The sequence below is a fragment of the Zingiber officinale genome, chromosome 7A, assembly GCF_018446385.1.
Source record: "Zingiber officinale cultivar Zhangliang chromosome 7A, Zo_v1.1, whole genome shotgun sequence".
Lineage (NCBI taxonomy): Eukaryota > Viridiplantae > Streptophyta > Magnoliopsida > Zingiberales > Zingiberaceae > Zingiber > Zingiber officinale.
Genome location: NC_055998.1, coordinates 7575328 through 7591191, shown reverse-complemented (window position 1 = coordinate 7591191; position 15864 = coordinate 7575328). Strand labels below are relative to the sequence as shown.

Below are 15864 nucleotides of genomic sequence, written 5' to 3'. Positions count from 1 at the left end.
TAAAAACGAGGTATAATTACTTTTTCGGTGAAATCTATTTATTCTAAATTTAATATCATTTAATTAAAATTGAATATATTAATCGATTGGTGAAAAAGTGTAGGATAATTTATCCACAAATCTTCTACTTTAGCAAATATCTACACAATTATTCTTCCAAAAAAATTATCTACGGGATTCAAGTTCCTGCTCTTCAATATTTTGTTCTGGTTTGATAATTGATATAGTCGACCATTGGGGATATATAAGACTTGTTCGATATTTTCGAGTGACATAGTATTTAAGTTTGTTCCATTAAATAACAATAAGGGAATTAAACAGTGATTTTCATGATGGCTATCTGATACATTCTCTGATTGAAATATTGACTAGTCCAAAACTAAAGCAGTTCTTAGTGAACTGTTAGAGCGACAACAATTTATAAAGCCTGAAAATAACTACACATGGCCCAATTTTCTACAAGCACTTAAAACGGTAGCTGTAGTACCATGGCTTTGTCATTAAAAAAAACCATCATGCTTTACTCGACCAAAGTTCTCCTGCAACCCTTGCTCTAGAATACAATGTTCAGCACTAAGAAAAGCCCGTGATGAAACTCGAACGATAGATACATATATAGGAGATACTATACTTCGTACAATTGAAAAAATCTTGCATCCAACACTGTCATTGCACTCTGGAGTTTGTCTTTCCCTTGCAAGGATGCTCCTAAGGCAGAAATGCTCCATGAAATGACCTTAGAGCTTGTTGGACAAGGGGTGGTTACCTAGGACACTGGAACATGCCAGTGACAATAGCAATTCATACTTGATGGTAGGGGCACCAGAACTCACCAGCAAGTGGAATGGATGCCAACAGGCCTCGGCAAGCCACTGCATATCAACATGTCTTCCTCGTTGGTTCTTGAGTATTCGGAGAACAGTTGTGTTAGCCACCCCAAACAAGCTTGAAGATGTTCCTGCTGGCTAGTGTGCTCACAACTCTACTTTTGTTCTTCAGCATCTCCTCTTGAGCATGAAGGTCTCCCTCCTAAACAATATCAGACAAGATAAAGCATTGCAGCACTTTCATCTTTAAGAAAACGACGATATTAACTGACTAAACAAACAAATCTCTCTTGAACAATTGGATATAAAACTAAAGAAAAAAAAATGCTCAGATTTAATCAGTCCTTACCAGTTCAGAGTATGCCTGAGCCAGGGAAAGAACAGTTGAATATAAACCTACAACAGCCAGAGCTATCTCTTCTGTTACTTGTGGAACCTGGCATACAAAAAGCAACTTGAAATGAAAGTGGCATCCAGTGACCAGTATGGATATAATTTATTTTTTTTCAAAAAAAAATGAATATAATCAATCACCTGCATGAGTTGAAGAGCAAAAACATCACTAACAGTCATCTTCTCAAGATCTTGACATTTACTGATAAATTCCTTGTATGAGGAGCAAACTCCAGAGTGCCGAACTTTGCCAATGCAGAACTGCTCATCGTAGTATTCAATTATTGATTTGGTGAGATAGCCATATCTTCTCACAGTATCGGAAAAACCACTCGTCCTTTGTACATCAAATCCTTCCAATATTTCTGTTGTGAAACATCTGGATGTAGATACTTTTATCAGTTGTACAATTTTTTACATAAATTGGAAAGGCAGTAAATACAGAGGATCATAGAAAAATACCATGGTGTGTAATGATACATACATGGTTGTTAAAAACACCACCAGACCAGTGTGGTTGTTAAAAACACCACCAGACCAGTGTCATTGAGACACCACCTAGTAAGGCAATTAGTCTCGCAGTCAAACCTTTGGATACAGTTTGTGCAAAAACTATGCAATTGTGGAGTTTTTTTATTTAAAAAAGTTCCCTCAACTGCACAAGTATATGCACTGAGACTAAAAGTGCAAGTTCTTTGAGTGGTCAAAATATGTCGTAATACCCACTACGCTACTGAATATTGAATGTGCAGAACAAAAAAGTAGTATTCATGCTGATATGGAATTGTTGTATCATTGTATGATAAAGTAGGTTGGAATTGACTAAAGTCAATTTTATAAATCTAGACGGCAGTATTTTAGTTACTCCCATTGCACTTGACCAGTGTTGCTGAGACACCACCAAGAAAACAAATGCTTATTGCATCAACAATATTTCAGCTGTTTCACTTCGAATTCAGGCATGTTGCAGCCCAATATCAAGTGCAAAAGGAAGCAAGCTAATCATAACTTTTGGAGACAGGGTGGAACTTATCGATAATGAAGTCAAATAGAAGTTCGGGGGTATTTTGCACATAACTAAGGATCAATGATTAAGTGAAATTTGTGATGCCTTATTCCAGTGTTGGTTTCGCTTACTCACCCTATAAAAATGCATTTGCACATGCATTTTTATTCCGCAAACTAAACTATACATCACAATTAGTACTCACAAGAGGATATTAAAAAAATAAAAAAGATGAATCATTCCAATCTAAGCTTTATTTAATAAATGACACAATTAGTTGAGCTGATACAGCAATTGTAGTGTACAAAAAAAATGTAAATGGCAAATATCATAAACTGGTAGTAGCAGCATGCATACGCAGTTTTAATGCTTTCAGCAGCCTCCAAACTATTTGGGTCACCCTCCACCAAATATATCAGTTTTTGGACTCCACATCTCTACATAAAATAAGTGAATATTGTCTTTTAAAAAAGAGATAATGTAACAGTATAGAGATACACTACAGCAAGATAATAATTTCTTTGCAAGAAGTTAGGCATGTAATTATCTTCAGACAATTTTTATTTAGTCTTCTAAGGTTCAAACTCTAGAAATATGTTTATACAGCGAAAAGATAAGCACACATGATGCAATAAAAAAAATCTTTAAAGGTAAACCAAACCAATAAAATAAACAGAATGACAGTCTAATTTTTACTCTTTCTTTAATTCTAGAGCATTAGTTTATCACTTCTAGAGATTATCTCATCACTGATAAGAACACCAATTAAGGGACGCAAACCCCATGAGCGCTCACACATAAGACTCTGACATAACACCTGATAATAACCAACGTGGAATTAACATACAATAAATGACTGTGGCAAATATTCATAGATACATGAGAGTGGGAGACGCTTAATAGTGACCAAGCTACTACTGGCCATATCACAAGTTACTTGAAAGTCAGACAATAGGGTAGATGACATATCATTTCATTGAGGATCAGTGGTTTCAGAATCTCGGTCAGGAAAAAGCAGTAAAGTAGAATCCCTTAAAATAGAAAACTTTCCAGTATTGACATTTTAAATCAAGAAACACAGCTTCCTTTCAACTGCAAATTTCTCCATCCTTCAAAATGAAATAATTAAGTATCTCAAACTATAAAGTATAAACTATACCTTCAAAATGCAGCACCCTCTCATCAGCAATGATACTTTCTCAAACTTTATGATAGTAGAAAGAACATTAGATTTTGACTATCCATCCAATTTCTGTCAACCATTATTTATTTATAAATCATTATGCCATTTTTATCTCTGTACGTATATAGTGTGACAGGCTACAATTGTCAGTGTAGAACCAATATTTATAGCCATTGTAGTCAAATCTACATTCTTTACATTTCTGGGGTTACAAATATAATGACCATTACGATTTTCCATAAGATGAAATATTTTGTGCAAAGTAACCTAGCACTTACAAGTAGTCTAGCATAATATGCATGTTTTGGACAAAAGAAAATAATTTATGTAATATATTAAGTAATCTGAACAATCAGAGTAACAAAATATTTTGAAAGAGGAACACCTGTAATCTCAACTTCTGATCTCTATATCTGTTATCCCTAATTGATTTGCACAGATCGTCAACTCTTTTTCTTTCTACTATAAAATCAAGCACATACTCAGTGTTGCACCTTCTACGTCGAGCAAGCCAAATGGCATCTCCAACAGGTAAGCGTCTAGCCTGCAAAGAAAATTGATAAGACCATTGATGTTCTCTACCGAAGTGGAACAAGGAAAATATGACACTTGAAATTGCTACTACTATATTATACATCTTAACCAGAATAGGATCACCTTTAGTCTCCAGAGGTTAATCATGATAAGTTTTCCAAATAAATCATGCTATTTTCTTTGAAGTTACCCAATGTTGTCACAAAAAATTGAAATGACTCTTTATGAGCACTGCATTCCACAAAAGCTTGGACCAATTCTATAATGTCAACTGCACATGATTTTCAATAAATCACGTTATTTTCTTTGAAATTATCTGATGTTCTGACAAAAAATTGGATTGGCTCTTTTAGTGATCTGCACTTATGTGTTTGTGTAGTTGTTTCCACAAGCTGCACTTATGCATTTGGGTAGCTGTGGAGTTAAGTCTGTGAAATCATTTTTATGTTGGTGTAAAGTTCAGCTCTGGTTGTCGTATATGTGTAGGGAGTTGTGGCAAGTAGTGGGCTATCAGAGGTTACAGTTTGAAGCCACCAATAGTCATATTGATAATTGTTATCCAATTACAGAAGGCAAGAAAGTTTACAATCATAAAAACAGTATTTTTCACCCTTTGCAATTGTCCCAATCTGCATACTTACATTGATCGGGCAGGGATCCTCTGGTCCAGAATCCCTGGACCAGTCCTGGTCCCCTGCTTATTCATTGGTTGGGTGGGCTGGATCCCACCTGTTAAATAGATGGGGTCCAGTCCATCCAACCAATAAATGAACTGGTCCAGAAAATTCTGGACCAAAGGATCTGGCCTCACATTGATCGGGGTGGGTTCCCTATTCTTCAAGGAGCCCCACTCACGTATGGAAAATCCTGTGTTCATGTCAGATTATAATAGAAAAAAGCAAATTACTCACCATCCAGACAGTAGCCAAGATTTTATCAATGTTCTCAAGACAAATAAGTTAAGGAAGATTGTTCTTCCATTCGAACATCTGAATTTTCTTTCTCATATATTATCAGCTGATAAAATGGAATATCAGTATGGCCTTAATAATGCTAACATCTTAGATGATCTTTATGGTTGTTTTATCAAAACAATCTATAATATCATGTGACTTCAGTGATTTGTAGAATGCAGTAGGAAACTTGATGAGTAACAACTAAAAGGCACAAGTGCATTTGAAAAAAAAAAACACGATGAGTGCATGCTTGAAACAGAAAACTATGTTAATTGAAGCAAGGATAAATATTAAAGCATTTTCTAATTTGACATAATTTAGATCCTAAGATAAACATTGTGGAAATAAGGACCAAAACCAAATCTTAATTGATAATAAAAAATGTCAAAATTACTGTTCTCTTCAAACAGTTCAAGGAACTCACCTCTACTAAGATATTGAATTGCATCTGTATGTTATCAATGACTTTTCTTGAACGGGACCTAAAAAGGTTTAAGTAAGAAAAAAATGAAATTTGTGAGTTGCTCTTATCACATAAAGTGTTTTGTGAGTACTATCATGACCATTTATTTGAGTTAAAAAGTAAAAAAAAAAACATTAACCTGCCTGGTTGATCATAGAATGAGCCATGGATTAATGTGAATTGAGTAGCAGGTTATTGAGTCATAGCTTCGTATTAACAACTCAGTCACATAACAACAAAGTTCTACATGACTTACATATAAGATTTAAGTAGGATTTGTGTTATTTATAATAACACGGTTAATTGAATACCAAATTGCCAGATGGACAGAGATGACACAAACGAGTACAAAAATACATAATCAGGTAAATTGACAAACATATTTATATTTTTGACAAACATATTTAAGTGAGTGGTTTCTATTTGACAAGTTGGTTGAGTGTGTTGGTTGATTTAATTGAACGGATAGACTAATTGAATGCATCAGCTAGGAAATGTTTTGACTGTGAAAGAATGCCCAAAATACTTGAATGTATTGTAGTAAATAAATATGTGCATAGGTTAAAATGAGTAACCTAGTAAAGCTCGAAAAATGAGTTTCAATGGTCATTATTCACCATTGGTCAACCAATCAGCTTGGTTTGGTTGACCAAGGACATTGGTTGACCAAGCCAACATATAACGATTATTATATGATAATTAATTGATCTGAAGGTGCTTTTGTCAATCAAACGATACAGTGCTACTTGGTCAACTTGGTCCACCAAAGGTCACAAATTAGGATGAATTCGAATTCCAGATCATAAAAGGGTCATGAATGAGATATAGACACAAATTATAATTGATGGAAACTAACTATAAATAGCTCCTTGAGGGTTTGTCTTGAGCACTTTGTGTATAGTTTCTATATGTACATCGAACTTTGCTTGTTTCTCTTTCTCTTCCTAGGTGCTTTATTTATATCCTTTCTAGGGTGAGATTGAGTTCCTTTTCTCTTTCCTACACATATTCCACATTAGTGAAAGAGAAAAAGATCATCAAAGTTTTGATATAGACATTATTATTGTCCTAAATTGAATCCGAGACTTTTGAGCTTGTATTCACAAGATTGTAAAGAGCATTCTTGGTCGATTGATTGTTGATAGATTTTCCATTGAAAAAATGTCGCACAAGAGCATCATGGGCCATGGAGTAGAAGGGGTCTCTAAAGTCTAAACCACGTTAAAAGGTCATGTTAGCATAAACCTCTTCCGTCTTTGTTTTTCTCATTGCTCTTAATTAGATTTCTCATTGCAGTTCAATACTTTCTTGTTGCTATTCAATACAAATTTTTTCCTCACAATTTAATACAAGATTCTTCATTGCAATTCAATACCATATATCGTTGTATTTTATATTCACTTTTTGTTGCAATTTAATAATTAATCTTAACATTACAAGTGTTCTGTTATTTATTTTTGGTTGAAATTCATTTCATACTTAGATTACATTCCTGACACTCCATCTAACGCTCTATTTAACTTTTGATTGAGTTGGGGCTTTTGTGAGATTCTGGTGAATCATCTATTATCCTAGCCCCTAGGGGTCCTTTATAATCCTTTAAATACTTCATGAGGGTAAATGAACTAAGAAAGCTAATGAAAAGGAAATATTTTGTAATGAAAGGCTAAGAAAATGTCAAATTCTCAACAAAATGGAATATGGAATATTACTAACCAATACTGTTTGTTTTATTTAATTTAAAGTCCATGGTCATTTTGAAAAATGCTATAAAATATTCATTATGAAAAAAGATCAACTGGAAACATTCATTATCCTTTAGCAGACTTTAACTAGCATTAATTAATTATATATATACCATTGTTTTTGTCAGTCATCTATAACAGACAATAAAAAGAATAGAAAAAGGCAAATGAAATTTTGTTTTTATTTCTTAGAAGAGAATGACTGGTGTTTGAATTCTGTCTTGATGTTCTTTAACAAAATTTTACAAGTAATAAAATATATTTATTGTTGTTTTTGACAAATTGTACCCAAATAACAAAGAATCTAAGAATTTGTTTTTTGTTATTTTGTGGATGAGTGGTAAATTGTACCCAAATAACAAAGAATCTAGGAGTTTGTTCTTTGTTATTTTGTGGATGAGTGGTGTTCTATGTTAATTGGCAGAGACATCAAATAATGAAATAAGACTTGTGATCAGATAACATAGAAAATCAAAGCATAGAATGAAAATGGAAAGTTGCTAACCCAAAGTTTTCACGATCATCTAATATCAAGATAACATCATATATATCCCGAAATTTCTCCCCAAAGTCATGTGGTGGCATGGCAAGAATATTGTCATTTCCTTTGATAACATCATTAGCAGATGCTTTGTGCGAATAAGGATCCTAAGAATCATTATTAATTAACAGTTAGTCAAAATAATTTTAATGCTTCTTTGAAATCTCTGATCACAAGAGACTAATTTAATTTTGCTATGCTAAAACTTGAAAAATATGGTTCGCACAGCAAGGAGATTAAACATACAACTGCAGTGCAAACTCGTAAATTGAAAGATTGAGTGACATCAAAACAAACAGGAATCTGGGACGCCGTATTGGCTTCAGGTATGGTGGTCATAATATCTGAAGAACCAACCAAAGAATTCAGGTATAAGTATAATGCAAGGAAAAAAGGAATATGAAATTTAACACTATACAGATTAAATTAATTTGGCAAGCAAGAAGAATACCCTGAACTTTGGACATGCTGATAAATGTTGATCTGCACTGCTTTCCCTGGACTGTATAATCCATGCTATAATCAGAGAGATCAGCTTGCTTGCCCTGGGGATTAATATATGAAAGCCAAAAACTGGTCAAAATATTAAAGGAACTTCAAGATTCTACCAAGTTGATTATTATAATTCAACATTAGCTCAAATAAAATATATAGCAGGCATCGTCACCTAAAAGTATATATCAAGAAAACCTATATCTCTTATTTTTATCCCTCATTTTCTCTTCCCTTCTCTCTTCTCTCTTCTCATCTCTATCTACATGCTTTGAACTTGCCTCTCATATTGAACCAGTTTGGCCAGCACAACATGAGTACTCAAACTAGTTAAGTTGAATAGAGAAGACATGAGCACTTATAACTAGTTAAGTTGAATAGAGAACTATCCCCTACTAGAGACAAAACTCATACATGTACTTCAGAAGATGCCCAAACCTTATCTGCAACCTCATTTGAAATGCCAATCACTTCTTGCTGATAGCTTGTACTTGATAGTTGTGGAGTCAATTTAACAACAGGTGAACTTTGAGCAACAGAAATACTGTGGCATATATTATTTTCTGACATGGATTGAAGATTCCCCGATCTAATGAGGCATTCTTTTGCAGCTTCTTGCCCTTCTTGCGTTAGCATGAATCTGAACAAGAGTAAGAGGATAAAAAAAAAATTATGACATGGAAAACAATATTAGGACCAATTTCTTATGGTATTAATAATGACAGATACCAGATATCAAAGCTAAGTATGACAATTTTAGACTCATACCTCAGAGCTTATTGTGGTAATAACCTAAACCTTTGGCAATATCTTGTTTCATGAATGAATTTGGGTTTCCTTATGGTATTATGTCAGTGTATATGAGATGATGTAATTGCTTCCTGTCAATGTTTACAATTTTTTAAATTTTAAATTTTAATTCAACCATATATGCATCGCTAAAATGTGTGTTATTTTAGCTTTTACTAAGTGAAGTGAATAATTCCTTTTTGATAAGGCATCCATGTTGCAAGTGAGACTTGCTACAAGAGGTCAGGAGTCTTGAGAAAGAATATTAAATTTTGTAATTTTTGTCTTTTTTTAAGAAGTTATCTGATAAATGACTTTTTGACTTGTATAAATATCCTACATTTAATGTTTATAGAAAACTTGTTAACAAAGTTTGTATTGATACTTAATTGTCTGTTATCTTGCATATTTGCTAACTTGTTGAGCAGGTATGCAATGCTCTGTTACACATTGTAATTGGGGCTATCTGAAGAGAAAGGAGATCAAATATGAGAAAACCACAAAGAAATACACAGGAGAAAGTTGAGATTAAGGTTAAATGAAGAAGAATCAAACCAACAAATGAACCATATTTTTTGATTAAATTGAACCTGCCTAAATTGAGCATCTAGATCACCTAGGTTGCCTAGTCAAACCGCTTTAGCTACTTTTTGGAGAACCCCCTAAATGGGACATCATATTCAATAAGCTGATCCAAGTGGTTGTTTTAGGTGAAACTTATATAGTGAAAAAGTCTGCTTCCTTTTGGAATAAGGTAGGAACAGCTGGTATTGGATACCTTAATGTAGGATGCAACAAAATATGTAACATTAGAGAAATCCTACCCATCTAGTAAAAACTTGATATAGGTTCGATACACTAGTCTAATATTTAAAATTTTAAATCACCTATAATCTGATCAACAACTCTAATCTTCATAGTTGGCCTTATAATATCGTAAAATGAAAATGACTTCGCATGGACAATTTTTAGAGATTATAACCCAATAAATTAGAGTCAATCTTGGATGAATTTAGAAAAAGAAAAAAAAAGAAGAGGTGTTCATTGATAGAAGACTAAGACTATAAAGGTATCTGTCATCCATGATTTGATTGTCCAAAGACCTAAGCTTGAAGTTATAGTTACAATAGTGGAAGATGCAAGTGTAAAACTAAAAAGAATTTTGGCAATCATTTATGTTGTCAAATAAAGTGCCCCCACGGACTGGCGCAGTTGGTTCATGCAAGGGTGTTACTGCTAATAGGCCTGGGGTCGATTCCCAGCCGGTATAGAATGCCCCACTAGTAGTCTCAACCCCTCCTTCCAGGCAGTGGGGGGCCATCCTGGAGAGGCCGTCGAGTGATGGTTTCACATTTTTGCGACCAACTAAAGCATGAAAGTGATAAGTCTTCATAATTCCTTTTAAATTAGAATCTAATGTTCTTTTCTAAAATTTGTGGCCACTAATATTCAGTTATACAAAAAAAATATCAATATAATTTGTAAAAAGAATAACCTTCTAAAAGGAGAAACTCACACATATATACAAGAAATATAAAGCTTATTTCAATGCAAGCAACTTTGCACTGTTCTTATTTTTCACAAATTCAATGTATTTCAATGCAACTCACATAGATGGCAAAAATGCAAGCATATATATCATTTTCGTGTGTGTCTGACTATCCACAGCAATGAACTTGCTTCTCTCCCTATTCCCATTCTTGCTCCACAAATTTGAGAATATGCCACTTTCATTGAATATAATTGTCTCGCTACACACTTGTAACTAACTGGCAAAGGTGATGAAATTAGCTTCTATCCCCAATTTACATTCTTGCTCCAAAAGTTTGAGAAATTTGTCACTTATACTGAATAGATGTTTTCTGAAGATAGATGCATTTCATTAATATAATACACAAACAATGAAGTACTTTTTAGATATCCATAATATCCCAGCTTTTCACCATCTCATAGGCCACCAATCAACATACACTCTGAATGTCTGTAGTTGGATGCAAGTTATATCGTTTAACAACTTCATTTCTCCAGGTGACAATATCCTCCAATTTTGCATGTTTTAATTATAGAATAAACAAAAAATAAAGTATCCGTCCTAAGAATGGTAAAAGTTTGTTAAATTAGTATGAGAGTTTGTTAAATTAGTGTTATACTATTACAAGCAAATCATGAATCTTTAGATGGAAGCAACATTACTTTGCTGGGCAGCTAGACTTCACCACTAAGCCTCTTGATATCAATGTTTTCATGCAGCTCCATCCAGTATACCAATCCCTCGAACTCCCAAAAGATCCAGGTTGCTTACTCTTATCTGTCCTGTGATCAAGATCAGGAACAGAATCATCAGTTCAGGTTAATAGATACAGATCCGTAAAACAGTAAAATAGAGAGATGAATAACCACTCACGCAATTGAAGTCCGTGAAAGGCCACTTGCTTCTGAGGCATCAATCAGTTCTTGTTTTTTCATAAAACTTGCCCCATTCTGCATTGCTCTAAAAACCAGAAACAAAAAAGATGCACTATAAATAAATACAGAAAAAAAAAATCACAAACCAATGACACCAAATCCAGATATGCACCTGTAAAGTGTAATAAGTAAGGCATATGCAGCCGAATTCTTCTGGGGTATGTATCTTTTCGGCTCTTTTGCTTTCTTCCCTATCAAAACTCGCATTTATTAGAAGATACTAACTAATGGGGATGCATAAATAAACATATTTTTCAAAGAGAAAAAATGTTGGGATCCCAAGGATAACCATTCCGAGGAGCATCATTCTTAGCGGAAGGCTCATCCGCGACAGACTCTTGGAAGAACCCTTGCATCAGCCTCAGGATCCACTTCCCCACGCCCCTAGCAACCGCGAAAACACAATTGCCTTCAATAGCAAGAGGACATTTTTGCGACTAAAGAAAGGATTTAATAAGCCTCACTTTATTGAGGACAGGTCTTTAAGGGTTCTGATCGGGGTTTTCGCATTGCAGATGTTGCGATAAGCGACGGAAAGCGTGGAGTCGAGATTGTCAGAGATGCCCCCAGAGTCGGCCATCTCCTGCCGCTTCCTCCATAGGTAAAGCGTGAGCTCTTCATTCTCGCTGCAACGGACGAGATGCCGATCCTCCATCTCGTATTACGGACAGAGTTGGAGAAGCTCGATCCGGAAGAAGCGAAAGGGCTTTTTCTTCTGGCGAATTCGTTCGGCTATTTGAATTGCTTGGACAGGAGTCGGAGCGGTCCGGGTACTAGAGTTTATGCTTAAACAGGTAGGTCCTGAAAATTCGCTAGCAAACTCTGGATCTCTCCATAGTCCAGTCATCACACACCTTCACCACCACCACCTTGTCGCCTTCCTTTCATACTTTAGCTTTTCCTTTATCTGCAGTAGGAGGAAAAATAAATCTATAAGCGAAACGCTTAGTAAGTACTAAACTATCTCACAAAAACTCGAAGTGCATAAGAATGCAAACGATACCAAAAACTGAAATGCTAAAAGAAAAGCTACATGTACTCATCTAATAGCAAAGTACTCAAATAAACAGCATACTCATGATATACAAGAATAAAACTGAATACTGGAAATAAAACTAAACATGCTCACTAGACTGATAAGAAAAGTAATGAAACTCATGCTGTATGCTTAATTGAATTAAGGGAACTAAACTTCTGTTGATTCTAAACATAGGTGATACTTGTTTCATTTACTTATAGCTTTATACTTGAAATTAATCTTTTAATTTCACTTTTACTTTCTTCTTCTTTTTCTTTCTTTGGGTCAGGCTTAGTACCATCTTATGCGCGCTCTCTAATAGAGACTGAGGTAACGAGCCTCTAGTCCTAGGAGGGTAAAGACCTTGGTCTTACCAGGGCCAAGACCTTGAAATTGGTCACCTGGATTTGTTTAACGACAACCTTGGAAGTCGGGTACTAGCCTCTTTAAATGATTTGCTTGTTAACTCTTTTTAACTAGACCTTGGTCTTTTTCTTACTTATGGTTACCCATAATCCTCAAAAGGTTTAATAGGGCACATAATCATTCCACTAAAATACATGGCTATTCATCTTATTAAAATAACAAAACAACTAACTATATGCTTTAGATTAAAGAGCTATTGAAAGCTAACTAACACATATATACATCTGTATCAAAACAAGAAACTAGAAACTAAATTATAATTCAATACTGCTCATGCTATTCTAATACTGCAAGTGAAACAGATTTAAGAACTAATACTGCTCATGCTATTCTAATTCTGCAAGTGAAACGGAATTTAAGAACTAATACTGCTCATGTTATTCTAATACTGCAAGTGAAACAGAATTAAGAACTAGTACTGCTCATGCTTGTGGACAGCAAAACAAAGAAACTGTTCATGCTCATCTAATGGCAAAGACTTCAGAATTGTAATGCCGGAAAGAAATAGGGTTGTTCGTATTCAAGAATAGCACTAAAACTAATATTGTCACTTAGATAACCTGCTGATCATGCCTACTAATTAACCAAGATTACCTAACTTGAAATGCTAAAGATCAAGGGCTGTTTATGCCCATCTGCGTGGCCCAAAAAGGAAAACAACTTGCTGGAATTTATGGGCAGTAGGTAGATGTACAAGGATACAACACTGAAATGCTACAGGCATGCTTAAAACATGAACTAAATGCTGGAATTAGGGGGCTGTTCGGCTGTTACAATTGAAGCATGCTTAAAACGTGAACTAGGTGCTAGAATCAGAGGCTGTTCGGACTGTTACAATTGAAGCATATCAATCACAAAAACTCAGAATTCTCACGCCAATAGGTATAGTATTCGGCTTGACAAACAGAGCAAAGAAAGGAAAACAATCCTACTCGGCACAGTAAAATCCGAAAGCAAGGAAAGCAAATCGAAGCTCGGAGCAACTCCTACCACAGGTGAGTAGTACTTACTCTTGTTCTTTAACTTACAACCGAGAAGGAGGTTCTAGGGTTCGGATAGCTTGGATTTCGGTTCTTCCTCGTGCCCACAATCTCTCCTCGACAAGAGGATCACCACAGCGTGAAGAATTCCTCGGAGAACACCCTCGCCGGCCGCCGGAGACGATGCCCTACCCTCGTCTCTATTTTCCGCCCGAGCTGTGAGGAGGAGAGGGATCGAGAGGTTAGGGTTCGGGAGAAGGAAATAACCCATCTTATAATACCTAGGGCATTTCTGTTATTAATTACAACTTATATACACCTCGCTTCGCATTTGTTTAACAAAATGCGCGTAGATCAGTTGGTTGGCTGTGTCCGGTTAGGTCGGGTTTGGTCGAAGGTCTTGAGTTCGAGTTTCAATTTTAATATTTTTAGTCAAAACTTCTTTCTTTTTGTAAACATATTAAACAACCTCCAAAAATTACGTAAAAATACTCTAAAAATTTCTAAAAATCTCTAGAATATTTTAAAAATATTTCCAAATATTTTTATGAACTTTTAGAACTTAAAATAGGGAAAATTGGGTCATTACAATCCCACATACCTTATAAAAAATTCGTCCTCGAATTTAGAATAGCTCTGGATATTTCTGTCTTATATTATCCTCCCGCTCCTAAGTGACTTCCTCGTGCTTCTGGTTCTGCCAGATGACTGAGTTTCAATTTTAATATTTTTGATCAAAACTTCTTTCTTTTTGTAAACATACTAAACAACCTCCAAAAATTACGTAAAAATACTCTAAAAATCTCTAGAATGTTTTAAAAATATTTTCAAATATTTTTATGGACTTTTAGAACTTTAAATAGGGAAAATTGGGTCATTACAATCCCCCATACCTTATAAAAAATTCGTCCTCGAATTTAGAATAGCTCTGGATATTTCTGTCTCATACTATCCTCCCGCTCCCAAGTGACTTCCTCGTGCTTCTGGTTCTGCCAGATGACCTTCACTAGTGGTACTTCTTTATTTCTTAGTCTCTTGACTGCTCTGTCCACTATCTGAGTAGATCTGCTCTCATAACTAAGATCCTCTTGGATCTGCACTGACTGAGACTGAATCACTTGGCTTGGGTCGTGGAAACACTTCTTTAGCATGGAGACATGAAATACATTATGTATTGCTGACATGTCTTGTGGTAAGTTCAGCTTGTAAGCTACTTTCCCAATCCTTTCTATGATCAGGTAAGGTCCTACATAACGAGGACTTAATTTGCCCTTCTTGCCAAATCTCATCACTCCCTTCATCGGAGCAATCTTGAGAAAGACTGAATCCCCTACTTGGAATTCAAGTGGCCTACGGCGTGTGTCAGCATAACTCTTCTGTCTACTCTGGGCAGTCTTAATTCTCTGGCTGATCTTCTGAATAGCCTGAGTAGTCTCATCTATCAGCTCTGTCTGAATGCCAGTTATACTTCCATTTCTCTTCTTTCACCTGCTTCTTGCCAGCAAATAGGTGATCTGCGCTTCCTACCATACAACGCCTCATATGATGCCATCTTGATGGTGGCCTGATAGCTATTGTTATAGGCAAACTCAGCTAACCATAGATACTTGCACCAACTTCCCTTGAAATCTAGTGCACAAGCTCTGAGCATATCTTTTATAATCTGATTTACTCATTCTATTTGTCCATTAGTCTGAGGATGGAAGGCTGTGCTGAACTTGAGCTTGGTACCTAATGCAGTCTGAACACACTCCCAAGAGTGAGAGGTGAAGTACCCCTCTCTATCAGAAACAATAGATTTAGGAACTCCGTGAAGTCTGATCACCTCCTTAACATATAGCTGGGCCAACTGCTCTATAGAGTGGGACACTCTGATGGCTAGAAAATGAGCAGACTTGGTCAATCTGTCCACTATTACCCATATTGCATCATATCCATTCGTAGTTCTTGGGAGACCTGTTATAAAGTTCATGGATATGTCTTCCCACTTCCACTCTGGTATTGGAAGGGATTGTAGCACTCCTCCTGGTCTCTGGTGTTCTGCT

General features: G+C 35.4%; 1 protein-coding gene across 2 annotated transcripts; it reads right to left on the bottom strand.

The window, feature by feature from the left end:
- Window positions 1-344: 344 nt before the first annotated feature.
- On the bottom strand, window positions 345-14055 carry LOC122000876 (crossover junction endonuclease MUS81-like). 2 transcript variants are annotated; one of them, XM_042555364.1, is made up of 16 exons: window positions 13850-14055; window positions 11860-12302; window positions 11685-11779; window positions 11508-11586; window positions 11334-11420; window positions 11123-11242; window positions 8555-8780; window positions 8100-8193; window positions 7895-7992; window positions 7613-7755; window positions 5324-5381; window positions 3795-3953; window positions 2584-2663; window positions 1362-1599; window positions 1177-1263; window positions 345-1029 (listed from the first exon to the last, which is right to left on the bottom strand). In XM_042555364.1, exons 2-16 carry the CDS (start codon window positions 12048-12050, stop codon window positions 928-930), a joined length of 1857 nt encoding a protein of 618 aa, XP_042411298.1. In that variant the 5' UTR covers window positions 12051-12302; window positions 13850-14055; the 3' UTR covers window positions 345-927. The 2 variants fall into 2 exon arrangements, with proteins under 2 accessions (XP_042411298.1, XP_042411299.1); XM_042555365.1 differs by having other exon boundaries at window positions 8579-8780.
- Window positions 14056-15864: the final 1809 nt, after the last annotated feature.

Excerpts from the sequence above, each read along its gene's own strand:
- LOC122000876 (XM_042555364.1), bottom strand. The coding sequence starts at position 12,050 with ATGGAGGATCGGCATCTCGTCCGTTGCAGCGAGAATGAAGAGCTCACG. Across the intron at positions 11,587-11,684 it reads GAATGATGCTCCTCGGAATG|GGAAGAAAGCAAAAGAGCCG; the intron begins GTTATCCTTGGG and ends GAGTTTTGATAG. Across the intron at positions 1,264-1,361 it reads TTGCTCTTCAACTCATGCAG|GTTCCACAAGTAACAGAAGA; the intron begins GTGATTGATTAT and ends TTTGTATGCCAG.